At 37.0% G+C, this 13,708-nt stretch overlaps 1 protein-coding gene across 1 annotated transcript in view; it reads right to left on the bottom strand.

Moving 5' to 3' along the window:
- The window catches only part of cntn5 (contactin 5), a gene marked incomplete at its 5' end in the record, with an annotated part of 143,570 nt that overhangs the window by 114,907 nt on the left and 14,955 nt on the right, over nt 1-13,708 (bottom strand). The window contains 3 exons of the mRNA XM_079373669.1: nt 207-302; nt 12,484-12,659; nt 13,429-13,552. Coding sequence (XP_079229795.1) covers nt 207-302; nt 12,484-12,659; nt 13,429-13,552 — 396 coding nt within the window. The remainder of the gene's footprint in view (nt 1-206; nt 303-12,483; nt 12,660-13,428; nt 13,553-13,708) is intronic.

The raw sequence follows: 13,708 nt of genomic DNA, 5'->3' as shown, positions 1-13,708 counted from the left end.
GTAAGTATGAAATACAGCAGAGCAAATCTACTACTGGCACTGAAGATAAATCTATATGACTTGTAATATCCATCTTATAAGATTCTTGAATATAAGGTTCGTTTTCATATGCAGCCAGCATCCAAAACAAAACGCATGCTGGTGACCTTTATGCTGCTCTTTTCAACAGGGTACAGAGACGGAGACAGAACAGAGAGAGTACCCACCTGGCGAATGAGGAGGGGGGGCACACATTAGCACAACACCCTGGCCTTCCCTCACCGAAACAGCTCCTCTCGCCCGACCGCTGAACGCCCCGAGATCTGCAAACACACACATGCAAGCGTGGACTTAGCCAGTGACAGAGTGACACACGGTGGCACAGAGGCAGCTGTTAACCTGCAGATTAAGGGTCAGAGATTGCATGAAAATCGGATAAGCGCTCGCGGCTTGGCTAGATTTAGTATCTGTCACTCGAGGTTTGACCTCCGCATGAGCTTTCACTTTAACCTGCTCCACACCCCAAACCTGCCGCTTAAATCTCACTTCCTGTTTCCCTCTGGACGCGACGGCCAAGTGGTAATTAAAACAGGTAACCTTGCTCGAAGCCTTCAATCTTGTGAGTACTTTTAAAATACCGACGAGACTTAGAAAATCATTTTAGTTCACAAAAAGCTGAGAATTGTGGGCGATCATTACAATTTCAAGCCATGTCTGAGGAGAGGTGTCGGGTGGTATTTTTAAAATGTAATTTGAGTTGGAACACAGAGGTGAAGGTTTCCGCAGGTAGCGGCGTTCTGGAAATCACACAGCGCAGGGATGGTTTCATCAGGCCACAGGAGTCTCACAACTGAGTCGACAGGTGGAGCTACTACAGTTAATCTGTTGAAACAAATTGCATTTGCATAAATTACCATAATTAATCTTCAAACTCTCAGCACAACACCATGCCATTGGCTGACTGTCCGTCGCAGTGAGAAAAGGTAAGGGGGGTGTAGCGTTACCACAGTACTGCAAAGTAATTACACATTTTGACGTTACAAACAACATTATCATGGTTGCTCTTACAGGTCATGAGACACCAGAGATATCAGATAAGGTTCCTTTAAGTACCCAACCAACAAAAAAAAAAAATATTGTGCTGAGAAGGTTTTGTTAATGTACCTATTAAGTTATGAACAAAAGACAATAATAGAAGAAGAAGAAGAAGAAAATAATAATAATAATAATAAAATCCATGAATGATGTATAAATAGAGTTATCATGCACACGTTTTGAGAATTACATTAAAGACCAGATGACTAAAAATGTAGTCTTTTCTCAGGAGAAACATCTCAAAGGCAGGGAGATAAAGTCTCCATTTAATCTCAAAGCCTTCTAGGAGAAAATATTGAGATATTACAGATATCTCATTACTGATTTCTTTCCTATGTGAAAAATGTTGAAAGACCTCAAAATCACAAAGATCATAATAATAAAGTCTGCCTTTTAGGGCACAGAGTATCAACTACCATATGTAAGCTTAAATGGAAACAATAAATAGTATTAATTTATATGCAAATACCACACTGAAACAATTTAAAATGATAGAAAAAAGGGAGGGAGGGACTTCCTTCAGATTAACATACAACACATGAGCATTCAATGACACATGTTCAGCCCTGGGGCTCCTGGGCCAATTCAACTCTTCATTTTTAAATGACACACTTTTAAAGGTCATTTTGGCACTTAGAACTTATACTTCTCTAAGCTCTTGGTAACAAGGTGCAAATGGACATGAAACGTTAGCAGCATTTATGGCAGTCAGCAAATCAATAAGTGTCCCAGTTAAGCATCGCTGTGCTGACATATCAACAAATATAATGGCACAACCAGAGTTCGACTGGAATTACACTTAATTTGGCCGAGCAGTCACATTCGTGCAACTAAACAATAACAACTTTTTTCTAGGCTCTTGCAACAAAAGCAAGTGATAAACAGCTTTAGCTAATTAAAACTAGCTTCCAGATCTAGAGGGAGTAAACAAGACAACTTCTCAGTTATGTTTGTTTTACATTTTTTTTAAACAATATATTTTTTTAAATGTACACTGGGGGAAAACAGCTTTTATTTTCGTATTTTTGTTTCATTTCCAGGACAGAAATCTAAACAGTTAAAATTATAATCAGTTAATTTAGTATGTTAGTCAGTACATTAAATAAATTAATGTGCTTCATTAATACACAACAACAGATTATTAAAATACTTTACAATGTACTTTAATATGTACACTTTCTAATCAAGTCAAGTGAAAAGTTTTATAAGTGTATTAAGAAACAATCTTTAATGTTATTTATATTATCTACACTATAATTGCACATTCAATACAAATAAGTACAATTGAGGTAATAAAGAGATCTCGCTTGTTATTCCTTTTTTAAGAGCAGTGGCAAATTCAGCAACTTTCCGTCAAGTATGGCTCTTATAATTATTTATAAACATATAATTATTTATTTTTCCATGTAATTGTATGCACTATGTGAAAGAGTTCCAGCAGACATAGACATGTGGGTAATTAATCTTTTTTTTTTCTTCTCATTGTGGGTTGAGACAGAACAGAAGACAGAGCTTATGGGACAGGAGACGAGCTGTTTCATCTGCCCCGGTCTTGGGTGGTGTCGATTAGCCCCTTTCAGACTGAAGAGAGGCAGTTTTCATTTCACACAGCAACAGTGACGTCGGGGGGCCTGGGAAAAACTACCAAGCGTGGTTAATTTCTGCATATCAATCAACACAATCCAAATAAACGTGAAACAACATCCACATTCCACACCCATACTGTGACTATACACTACATCTATTCATCAGCTCTATTCAACAAATGTCATATTGGGTCTAAAGTGAACGTATGAGTAACAGGCAGACAGGGAAGTGCAAAACACAACAGGCATCTGGTCTGTCCTGACTGAAGGTTTTAAAGTATCTAGGCTAACATGACTGCTTTTGACACAACAATGCGGTAAATCACTTCTACTAAACAATAGCTGATCTTTGCCCCTGTCTATTATAACATCTGACAGACCGCTATATTCTCTGGTGGAACGTATGATTTGAAAAGCACAACCTTGACATGTGCTCTGACATAATATATAGACATCTATATGTGTACAGTATGGCAGAATAAAGCTCACAGGTCCACAAGAAACACCTTGACTTCAAAGATGAAAAGAAATACATAACAAAAAGCGAGGAAACTTTTCACGAATATTGCAGTAACATTTGACATATGTGCTTTACATGGCAAAGTCCAATTGAAACTGCTTTTTTAACCTGCTCTTTGTTGGCAGATAAAACGCACAAATAACTGAGCTAACCCAATAATACCTTACATACCTCATATAATAAAAAAGTGAAAATAAATCATGAAATAGTTGGAAGCCCAGTGCTCTTCAATTAAAAGAAGCCAAACCAAGGGGCACAGCAAACATAAAAAAACACTTTACCCTCATGTTGTGTTCCGGTCATTTTAACCCAGATATTATTTCCTCTTTTCCTCTTTCTTGACGATGCTATTGCATTGTACTAAAATGTACTGAATTTACTTACATGGGACATAACATCGTCCTTTATTTTATTTTTTATTTATTCAACCTGGTCTCAACCTGGAAAAATATGTACCTCTGTGCACTTTGTGTGCGACGCTGTTTTTACTTACCTTACTACACATTTCGCCGCAGTTTCAAAGAGAAATGTCCACTGAGTGGCGCTAAAACATGGGTTCAATACGTAAGCCCTCACATGTTTTTATTACGTTGATATAGGTACATATTGCTGTGTCTTTATTACATGGCTTCAGGAACGTATTGTGGCGGTTCAGAAGTCAAATATCCAGGGACTGTTGCTAAAAGTCAATGCTCTATTGTTTTGTAAATATGCCCTACACCAAACCCAACCCTAAACCTACCCGATAGTGTTAACAAATGCAAAACTGATATGAAAACGTATTTGTTGTTGCAACCGTGCCATTTGAACTTCCTTATTATGCAGATTTGAACTGTTTTATCGAACCGTAGTTACACGGGATTCGAGCTCCTTGTTTCTCAAGTACATCTCCGTACTCCGTGAGCTACCGAACAAACATACTGTCTATGAAAACCCATAGATATGAAGCTGAATATGTGTGATGCTAACGTTCAAAAGTATCATTTTCAAATCTCCCAGCATATTAATATTGTTTTGAAGTCATAGCATGATATTAATTTACTTAAAGTAACTGTGCAAAAATTACACTTTTTTAATCGAAACTCTGTACATTTGTGTGAAAAGGAATAAATGGTGTCGGCGCTTTACTGCCTCTAGTGTTAATTTATTTTGGATACTGCAGTGATATGTACTTATTGGTACGTATTTCATGCTAAAAAGTGCACCCAGGTACATAAATGCCATGAGACCAGGAAGTATTTATTCGTTTTTTTGTTTGATTGAGTTATTGCTTGATTTATTGATTGATAATTTTTGTATTTTTTTATTTTGGTGTCCTTGGTCATAAAATGAGAAGCCTCTTGTTATAATGCCAAGTTCTATCCTGAAACGCTAGATGGTGGGCTGATGGGTTCTTAAGGTAACTGTCAATGTTCACAGTGTTCATCGACTTTTTTTTTAACGGCACAAGCTAATTGGTTCATGTTGCATACGCAGCCAATGACCATGCTGCTTTACACTTAAATGGCTGGTTAACATCCACTTGAGTATTTTGTAGGGAGCTTTCAGGGTTCCTCTGAAACCCTCCACCTTCCCCAGCTCCACCTGTATAGATCTGTTAATTTATATTTTATATACTATTTTATATGCAGCAAGAGTAGGTCTTAAAATACTCACAGAACTGTATCGACATATGCATTGGCAGTAGCAAGTTCCTGTACTTGCTTGCAGCAACAGCAGCAATAATTTATAACTACAGCAATAACCAACAGCAGCAGCAATCCAGCAGCAGCAGGTCTATAGCTATTCTGCCAAGACCAAATACATAAATATTGTCATATACATTACCATGCTAAAATCTTCAGAGAGTTGTCATGATAGAACTATATTATTGCCAAATACTGGATTCCGTTTTTTAAAAACACAAATTAGGTAAAGAATTTGCAGCAGAGGGTTAAACACAAATAAAAAAAAAAAAAAAAAAAAAAAAAAAAAAATGTTTTTATTTTATTTCTTCAAATTAAACATGTGACTGGTGCGGGAGCTGACTTTGAGAGAAAAGCAAGCAATTTGGATGCTAAAAGAACTGATGAAGTCAGTTAGAGCTATAGCAAAAACAAAGGGCATGGAGAAATCAAGAAACCACCAGCAACATCAGCAAACAACAACTACCTGATCTGCTGAGAAAACAACATTAGTTGATGACAGACAAATCATAAAAGCTGTGAAAATGAACCCTAAAAGACATGTCTGTAAAATCACCAACAACTTCCAGAAAGCTGGGGTGATGCTCTGACAATCTACCATCCTCAGGAGACTTTGACACAGAATTACAGATGCTACACAGCAAGATGCAAACCTCTGACCAGCACCAAAAATAGAAAGGCAAAATTAGAGTTTGCAAAAAAGCACAAAGGTGAGTCAGAAGAGTTTTTGAACTCTGTTTATGGACCGATGAGACAAAGATGAACCTTTATCTAAGTGATGGGCAAGCAAAAATGTGGAGAAAAAAAGGGAACTGCAGATGATCCCAAGCATACAGCCTCATATGTAAAGCATGGTGGAGGTGGTGTCATGGCATGGGCATGCATGGCTGCCTCTGGAACAGGCCCTCTCAACTTTACTGATGACTTAATGTATGATTACAGTAGCAGAATGAATTTGGAAGGGTACAAAACCATCTTGACTCAAAACATCCTGCCAGTTCAGTCAATGAAACGGTTAATAATAAAATGTGACATTCTGTAGTTTTGTCTCATATTCATCTTTTAATCATATTTGCAAATGTCTTGACTCCACAGCCAACAGAGAAATTTTGTCTTCACTGTTCCAATACTTATGGAGGGCACTGTGTGTGTATATATATATATATATATATATATATATATATATATATATATACATACAAAAGCAGTTCAATCAAGTGCAGAAAGTGATTCCCTCTTTTATTGTTTGATTAACATTAATGCGACGGATGGCCTATATTATGACTTACTGCCATAATACACGGATCTAATATAATGTTACATATCCAATGTTTTCCCCCAAAAATTCCCTAAATGTTCACTTAAGACATAACATATTATGATTGCATGAATACTTAAAAACTGTAATTCTGTGTGTATGTGTGCATATTTATTGGGATTACGTGCTGTCAGTGTCTTGATGCAGGTGCTTCGGAAGACAGTCAGCGTGAGAAGCGAGCGGAGAAAAGGTACTCCTCTCAGAAAACGTACAAATAAAGTTAATTTATATGTTTAATTACTATTTGGAGCATTGGGATCACTAGACGAGGTCTTAATGAACTCATTTTTGTGAAAACCTCAAATTTGACCAAAATCAACATTTTTCAGTTTTTCTGCCTGTAGCTCAAAATTAGCCTGTACGCATTCTAACTCATTTTGCCAGTACGTGCCACATATTGACAATTTAATATTATGGTAAAACAGTAACAATTCCTAATGATTGAAATAAAAACAAAGAAAAAAAATGGACCCATTTTATATTGTGCATTTTCAAATTTAATTAATAATTTAATACGATGTACATATTTTGTACATACATGTTTTCGCATTGTACATATATTTTTAAAAAATGCATGTAATTACATTTATTTTGATAGTCCATTTTAGACATTCTACTGACTATGAGTAACTTTGCAAATACATGTCACTTACTAGTCATTAGAGTGTTAATAGAAAGTCTGCTTAATATCAATATATTTTGATAGTCCTCCAACAGCTATTCTGACTATAAATCATTTATATATATATTTTTTTTTTGGACATGTGGACATCTGCCGTCTGGCTTCCTGCCTATAAGGCTTCCTGCCTTTTTTAAAAAAAATAAATAAAAAAAAATAAAAAACCTTTTTACTGGTTTTTACTGTGATTCATCAGTGCATGCTATTTCATGTCATTTATTCATTTCCAGGCTGAACTGTCTTGTCTCAGATCTGAAACAACAAATGTCAATGATTTAACAAGGCTGCTAACACATATGCTGGCTCCGAAATTATTGTGAAGCTTTTGCATGCATTTTTATCCATCATTACAATGTGTAACCATGAAAATTGACAGCAATAGACATGCACAGACATGCATAATCCCAGACATTCAACACTGCTGCCAGCATCGCTAGGAAGAGCAGCATACTTTGTTGAACGCTGTCTGGATTTCCCTTTCATTGTGATTTTGCCATTCAAGTCGAACAGCTTGTGTTTGGCCACTATGTTCCATCACTTGGTCACACAGCATTTTTTGAACATTAACTCATAGTCTGCCATTCTTCTGATTCCCCAAAGCACTTTAGCTTTCTCTCTTCATTTGTGCACAGTCAGATGCTACTGCATGAATACAGTCATCCTGCAGAAGATAAGCTTGCCAACCTTTCAGTCGTACTGGTTAACACTCCCCACTACAGAGAAGCTGTTAATCTCATGGGTTTGAGAGAGCTCTAAAAAGCAAGTGTTTGTGTGTGTTAGTGGTGTTTCTGTGTTTTCGAATCAATCTTTTAAAATAACGAATTCTTCTCATTCAATTCTGTGCAGAGACTGCTAGTGTTTGTTCATTGGAGTCCTTCATTTGTGAAGAGCTTGACTGCTGCGATTACTTTTTTTCTTGCATTCAAAGTCTCACTGCAGTACGATCCACTGATAAAATGTGTTCAAGCTCAAAAATATCTGAACTAACTAAATTAACTTTTCTCTGTTCTTAGAAAATAAACTTAGTTACGTGCAAAATAAATATAAGAGCAAGGCAAAATATAAACACATCTAAAATATGAGCATGGGATTACATTCAAATGTGTGTACATATACAGAACCTGGCTTAATCTAAATGTTACTTATTTCCATAAAAATAATTATATTTACTGTGTTTTATATTGCTGTAATTTTTATTTACTGTGATTCATCAGCTGGGGAAAGTACTATATATATATTTTTGATGATGTATGATACTGTATTATTTCCTTTGAAACAATTTTCATTTTTGCTAGTAAATAACTGCTAACAAATAATTACAAAGAAACAGGAAGTAATGTTAAATTAAATGTGAAATTTTGAGAAGACTGAAACAGTACTTTTTTCCCCCCTCCTCTCCCTTGTATGCCATTTTTAAATTTCATATAACGAATAGAAAATACATAAATACATAAACAAAATCATACATTTTTAGTGGATTTAATTTAGTTAAATAAGTATCTCTTTACTTTTTAAGTCGTTAAAGGTATTTTTTATTTTTATTTTTGAAGAAGAAGAAGAATGTGGGTAACCAAACCCATTGATCTCCACAGTATTTTTAAATGATGGCAGTATTTCCATTTTTGGGTAAACTATCCCTTTAAGTTCAGAACAATTTTTCATTGAATTGAATGTTTTCATTTCTATTAGTTTTTTTAGAAACTTTCAGCTATTTAATCAGTTATTGGCTATTCTCTACCTTAGTATCATCATCCGTTAAATCCAATATTGGTCAGCTGCCATTTCAGTCCATTTGTGATCAGCAAGGATTTCTTGCACTGCTCCACAGCAGCAAAAGCACAAAGGGCCGTCAACAGGCACAACACCTGTGTTTAATGCTCAAACCGACAGGGGGCTGCTCACAATGAAACAGAATGAGATCAAAGTTTCTTTTTTCCACCAAAAAAGAAAGCATCTGCTGAGAAAAGACAAGACATCTCTCTGGGACTCAAGAAAAGGAAGAAATAAAGTTTAAGAGAGAGCAATTCAATAGTTTATATCTTATTTATGTGAAGCGGGCGTCTGGCAGGCCAGGCCGTTGGAATGCAGCAAACGTCTGTTGCTTCTCCCCAGCTCCAGGCAGGAAAGAAGGATTGGTATGAGCTGTGTAATGTATGGCCTTGGAAAGGTGATCTCCTCCAACAAACTGTCACGAGAGAGCCAGGATGGAGAGGCTGGGAATCCCATTGTAACAGTGCAGATTATTGATTTATACTGTCACTACCGCCTTCTTGTTCTCCATATCAGCGCGTTATCCCTGGTCCTCGTCAATTCACTCTAGACATATGAATTATAACTAATCAATGCTCTCTGCTGTAGTCTAAATGGGAAAATAGATTTTCTTTTGTTGTTCCTACATGGTCAAAGGAAAAGATGTGATAAATGACATATCTTTAGACAGCTAGGGTCATGAAACATGAGAGCGGGGCGACATGTAACGAGTTTCCTTTCTCGTTTTATTTCTTTCTTCGCTTGCTAATGTAACAGCGGCGGTAAATTATGAGGGCAACCCGTTCTGCTAAAATTGGCATCATTTACAGGACTGTCAAAAACATGCAAAAATAATGGATCCAGGTTAGGATAGAAAAGATAAAAATCTGTTGACTGAGTTTCTTTCTTCTTTTCCAAGAGCTCATCTCGTATTTTCCTGACCCCTCATCTTGGATGGTAAAATGAGACCTTTGTAAGGTAAATCGATATTCATCTGTTCTCAACTATAAGGGAGGTTGGGAGATAAGATAAAAATCTGCTAGAACTGATGCTCTCATTTCAATAATTGTGTGCCAGTCAAGACAATACATGACCTTTTTAAGGGGTATTTAAATTTCACACATTGTGATTAAGCAAACTGAGTGGATGCTCTCATACAATTTACACATGGACACAGGGAAAAAATAAAAATAATAATCTATTGTCCTAATATAAATTTCCCCCCTTTATCCAATTTACCAATTCACAATGAGATCCACCAATCCACAATTTTTCATGTTAATCAATCAATGTTCATGTTAATCATCCTTTTCCTGTTAATTAAAAAATAAATAAATAAATAATAATAAAAAAACCATAACAAGTGCCAGTTTGCAATATCAAACAACCGCTATGCACCCTTAATGCATCAGGGCCTTTAAATTGGAAGCCACTTTCTAGTTCAGAGAACCCAGTTCCTGATGGCCGTGTTTTCTGTGGTCAAACACAGTAGATTTCTGAACAGAACCACCCCTATGTACATATCCACAGGCTTGTTCTTTCAAGCCATGATACCTGAGTCACATCCTCCCACTTTGGAGGGGTCTGCTGAGAGAGGACTTGATCTCAGAAGGGAGTGAGATCAGAGACACTCCCTCTGCCTGCAGTCTTCAAAGTGTGGCCTGGTAACTAGCTTGAACCAGGGAGTTCTGTTTCTCAAAACAAAGAGACAGGAAAAAAAGCCCAACAGGAAATGCACTGAGGGCACAACACACAAAATGTGAAAGGAATACAGACTAGCGGTTTTCTTTCTCTCCCACTTTTTCATATAAAAATACATTTCTGAATCTCCAGGGGAGCTGTGGTAGCTCTGTGCAAACCAATCGGTTTCCCTGGCAAGAGTTGTGAGAGGTCTCTTAACAGGGGAGAGCTGTGTCACATCCGTGGCAGGGCTGAAAGACTAGGCCCCTCTCCAAACGGCCGAATTGACCATCTCTGGGAAACTCATGCCCGGCTTCCTCAATCAAAGACAGCAAACAAAGAGATCTGAACTAAATGCTCCCCTACCGCTGGACGGCCAGAAGAGCTGTTTGCTTTTCATGAACCGAGACCTCAACCAATGCACTCCACACAGGGAATCATTGCCTTTAATCATTTTGAAATTGCACAGCAGTAGCTGCCAGAAGAAATCAGCTCTTGCAGCTTTTAAGAGCACTTTAGATTGCTCTGTTCTTGAATGACCAGCTAGATTTGTGAAAGTCTGAAGGTTCAGAGTGAATCCTGATCAGTTCAGTATTACTATTGGGAGGTACTGATGCAATTTGATTACAAAATAGTAGAGTTTTTCAACCGCTTCATAGAGTAGGAGTCTCAATGTTGTTCATCACAAATAAAAGTGTTATTAGTGTTAATTTGCATGATTTGCCAGTTATTCAAATATGCGATTGTTTCACTTTTTTAGGTGATGTAATCAAGCCTCAACAAATGCCAACTCTGGTCCTATCAACTGTGGAAAATCAAGTCAAACCTCGCATTTTCCTCACTGATTCTCCTGTTTGACTCACAAATACAATGTGGACGTAAAACAGGTTGTAAATAGTGTTTCATGTTGGCTTTGGTGCCAAGGTGTTGAAATAATGGTTAATTCATTTTATCGCAACCTGGTTGCGCATGTCAGGTTCATGAGATTGTCCCCTGCCAATAAGAGTGAAAGATCCTTGGGTGTCCAACAGGGTGATGAATAGTGGCCATTTGTTATGTGGAGGCCTGGGAAAAGCTCTGCATCCCAATGTCTGCTGCCAGGAGCTTTCCTTTGTCTCTCCGACAGGCCTTCAGAATAGGCAACAATGATTGGAGCAAGGTTATAGCCAGGCGACGGACAAGGACGACAGAAAAAAAAAAACAAGAACAGTGTGTTCATGAGGGCTGGCAGCTAATATGGAAACACAAAGAAAAGGCCGGATGACTTTACGATCTCGTTTGTGGTGTTTTTTGCAGAGAGAGAACAGAAAATGAAAGGCAGATACCATTCTTCATGTAGGCGAGAGAACACAAGAGAACACCTCTTCAATATTACAGTCTGGGAAGCGAAAAACAGGCTTCCTAACCACAGCTATAATGCATTTGCAGCTCGTAAGGATGTTACATCACACATACACTAAATGTTCGTTTTTCTACAGAAAACACCATGGGCAGTGAATACTGAAGTACACAATCCCGTTGGGTACGCCAATAAGGCTATAATGGCCATCGCTCCTGGGGAAACTGTAAGCAAAACTAACAATGTGTTTTCCAGCAAGCAATTGCACCTCTAGCTCCACGCTGCATGCTTCAGTGGCTTGTGATGATATTTTGGAGGGAAGCCAAGGGATTACTAGGGACAGATATGCCCTTTTTGCTCTTGTTTCGTGAAGCAAAGCATTAAGGGCACTTTTCCATCTGATGAAGAAAACTTAGGGGCTAGATTTTAAGGAAAGGTTCGAAGCATCATGGGAATAACTTTAATTGCATTTACTTTTAATTAGTAGCATTAGAAGGAGGCAGATTTAGGGTGAGCATTTGGGTATGCCGTGTGGGAATAATATCAGTATGAAATAGAAAAATAAAAATATACATATAAATAAACATTTCACTCTAAACCTGGCCAATGCTGAAAAGTTAATAAAATATATGAACCCAAAAATTGTAGCAGGAAAATAAAATAAAATACACGCCGAGGCAACTTGTTGTACTAAAATAAGTAAAACTGAAATATATATATATTTTAATAACTAAAGCTAATAAACATGACAAAAAAACACAACAAATTAGTAAAATGAAACTGAAAAAAAAGATAGTTCCTCAATGGTACTAAAATCTGAATTTCAGCATCCAAAATTTGTCAAATTACTCACAGGCAAACTGCAGGAGGGCATCTCGACTCAGGACGGTGCCGATGCTGTTTTCAGCTCTACATTGGTATCTGCCATAATCAATGGCCTCACTTGCATTGTGTATTATTAAGCTCCCATCAATCAAACTGTAGCGGAAATCTGCTTCTGAATCCACAATGGTTCCGTTGATCAGCCAACTGCAAAATCAATGAATCAATTAGAAAATATAGAAAAAAAAAAATAAATAAATAAATCAGCTGCATTGTTCGATTCATTCTACACTGTTTTCTACACTGAGGAAACTAATCAAAGGTCACTAGTGAAAACGCTTCTACTTATTTCCTAATATAGGTAACATTTACTTTTACAAATTATATCATAAGCATTGGTCATTAGGTTAAATTGAAAAAATACAATTAATTTCAGAATTTCTTAGTTTTGGGGTGTCCAGTTTGGTCTCAGATGTGTATTTTTTAGGTTTTGATAGAATATAGTCATCACATTATAAATGCAGAAGAGCTGGTTGGCATACAACCTTATGCGTCTTAATATCTTAGACAAGAACATCGATCTAAATTACAACCCAGAACTCAAAACCTCATCAGTGTTCATTCAACCTCACTAACACTCATACTTATTGATACTTATAGATGTTCAGTGGCTCCTCCAGGTAGAAACAGATACACTGGATACAACAGATACAACTTCTTTGAGACTGTAGCTCATACACTGAATCACAGGACAGTACAATTTAGTGAGTAAAATGATGATTCTAGAACATCATATCAATACTGATTAGGAATCCACAGAGAGAAGTCCGACATCTGCGTCATTAGCATTAGTCTAACAGAAATGCCATTCAGACGGGATAATAAGGATTCACAGTAAAACTCTAGAGAAATTAAATGTCATTTATTATCCATTTAATTAAATCTTATCCATGTTAATGAAATTGGTAAACCGTACCTGTAGGTCGGACCAGGGTTTCCTCTGGCTTCACAATTCATTATCACTTTCTTATCATCCGAATCCAGGGAAAAGATTGCATCATCTGGCTCTTGAATGAACACTGGACCGAACTCCTCGCTCTCTGGGGTCAGATGGAAAAAGAAAGGCAAAAACAGGGTTTACAAAGCTGAAACTTGTTATGATATAATCCTAAAGTCTATGTGTCATTCTTTTACCCTAGGGGGGCATATGTTCTGTTTGAGATTATTTGATATTTGTGATAATATTCTGTATTGTG

This window comes from Barbus barbus, assembly GCF_936440315.1.
Source record: "Barbus barbus genome assembly, chromosome: 23".
Lineage (NCBI taxonomy): Eukaryota > Metazoa > Chordata > Actinopteri > Cypriniformes > Cyprinidae > Barbus > Barbus barbus.
The sequence above is the reverse complement of the archived record's forward strand: the minus strand, read 5'-3'. Positions and strand labels throughout refer to the sequence as shown.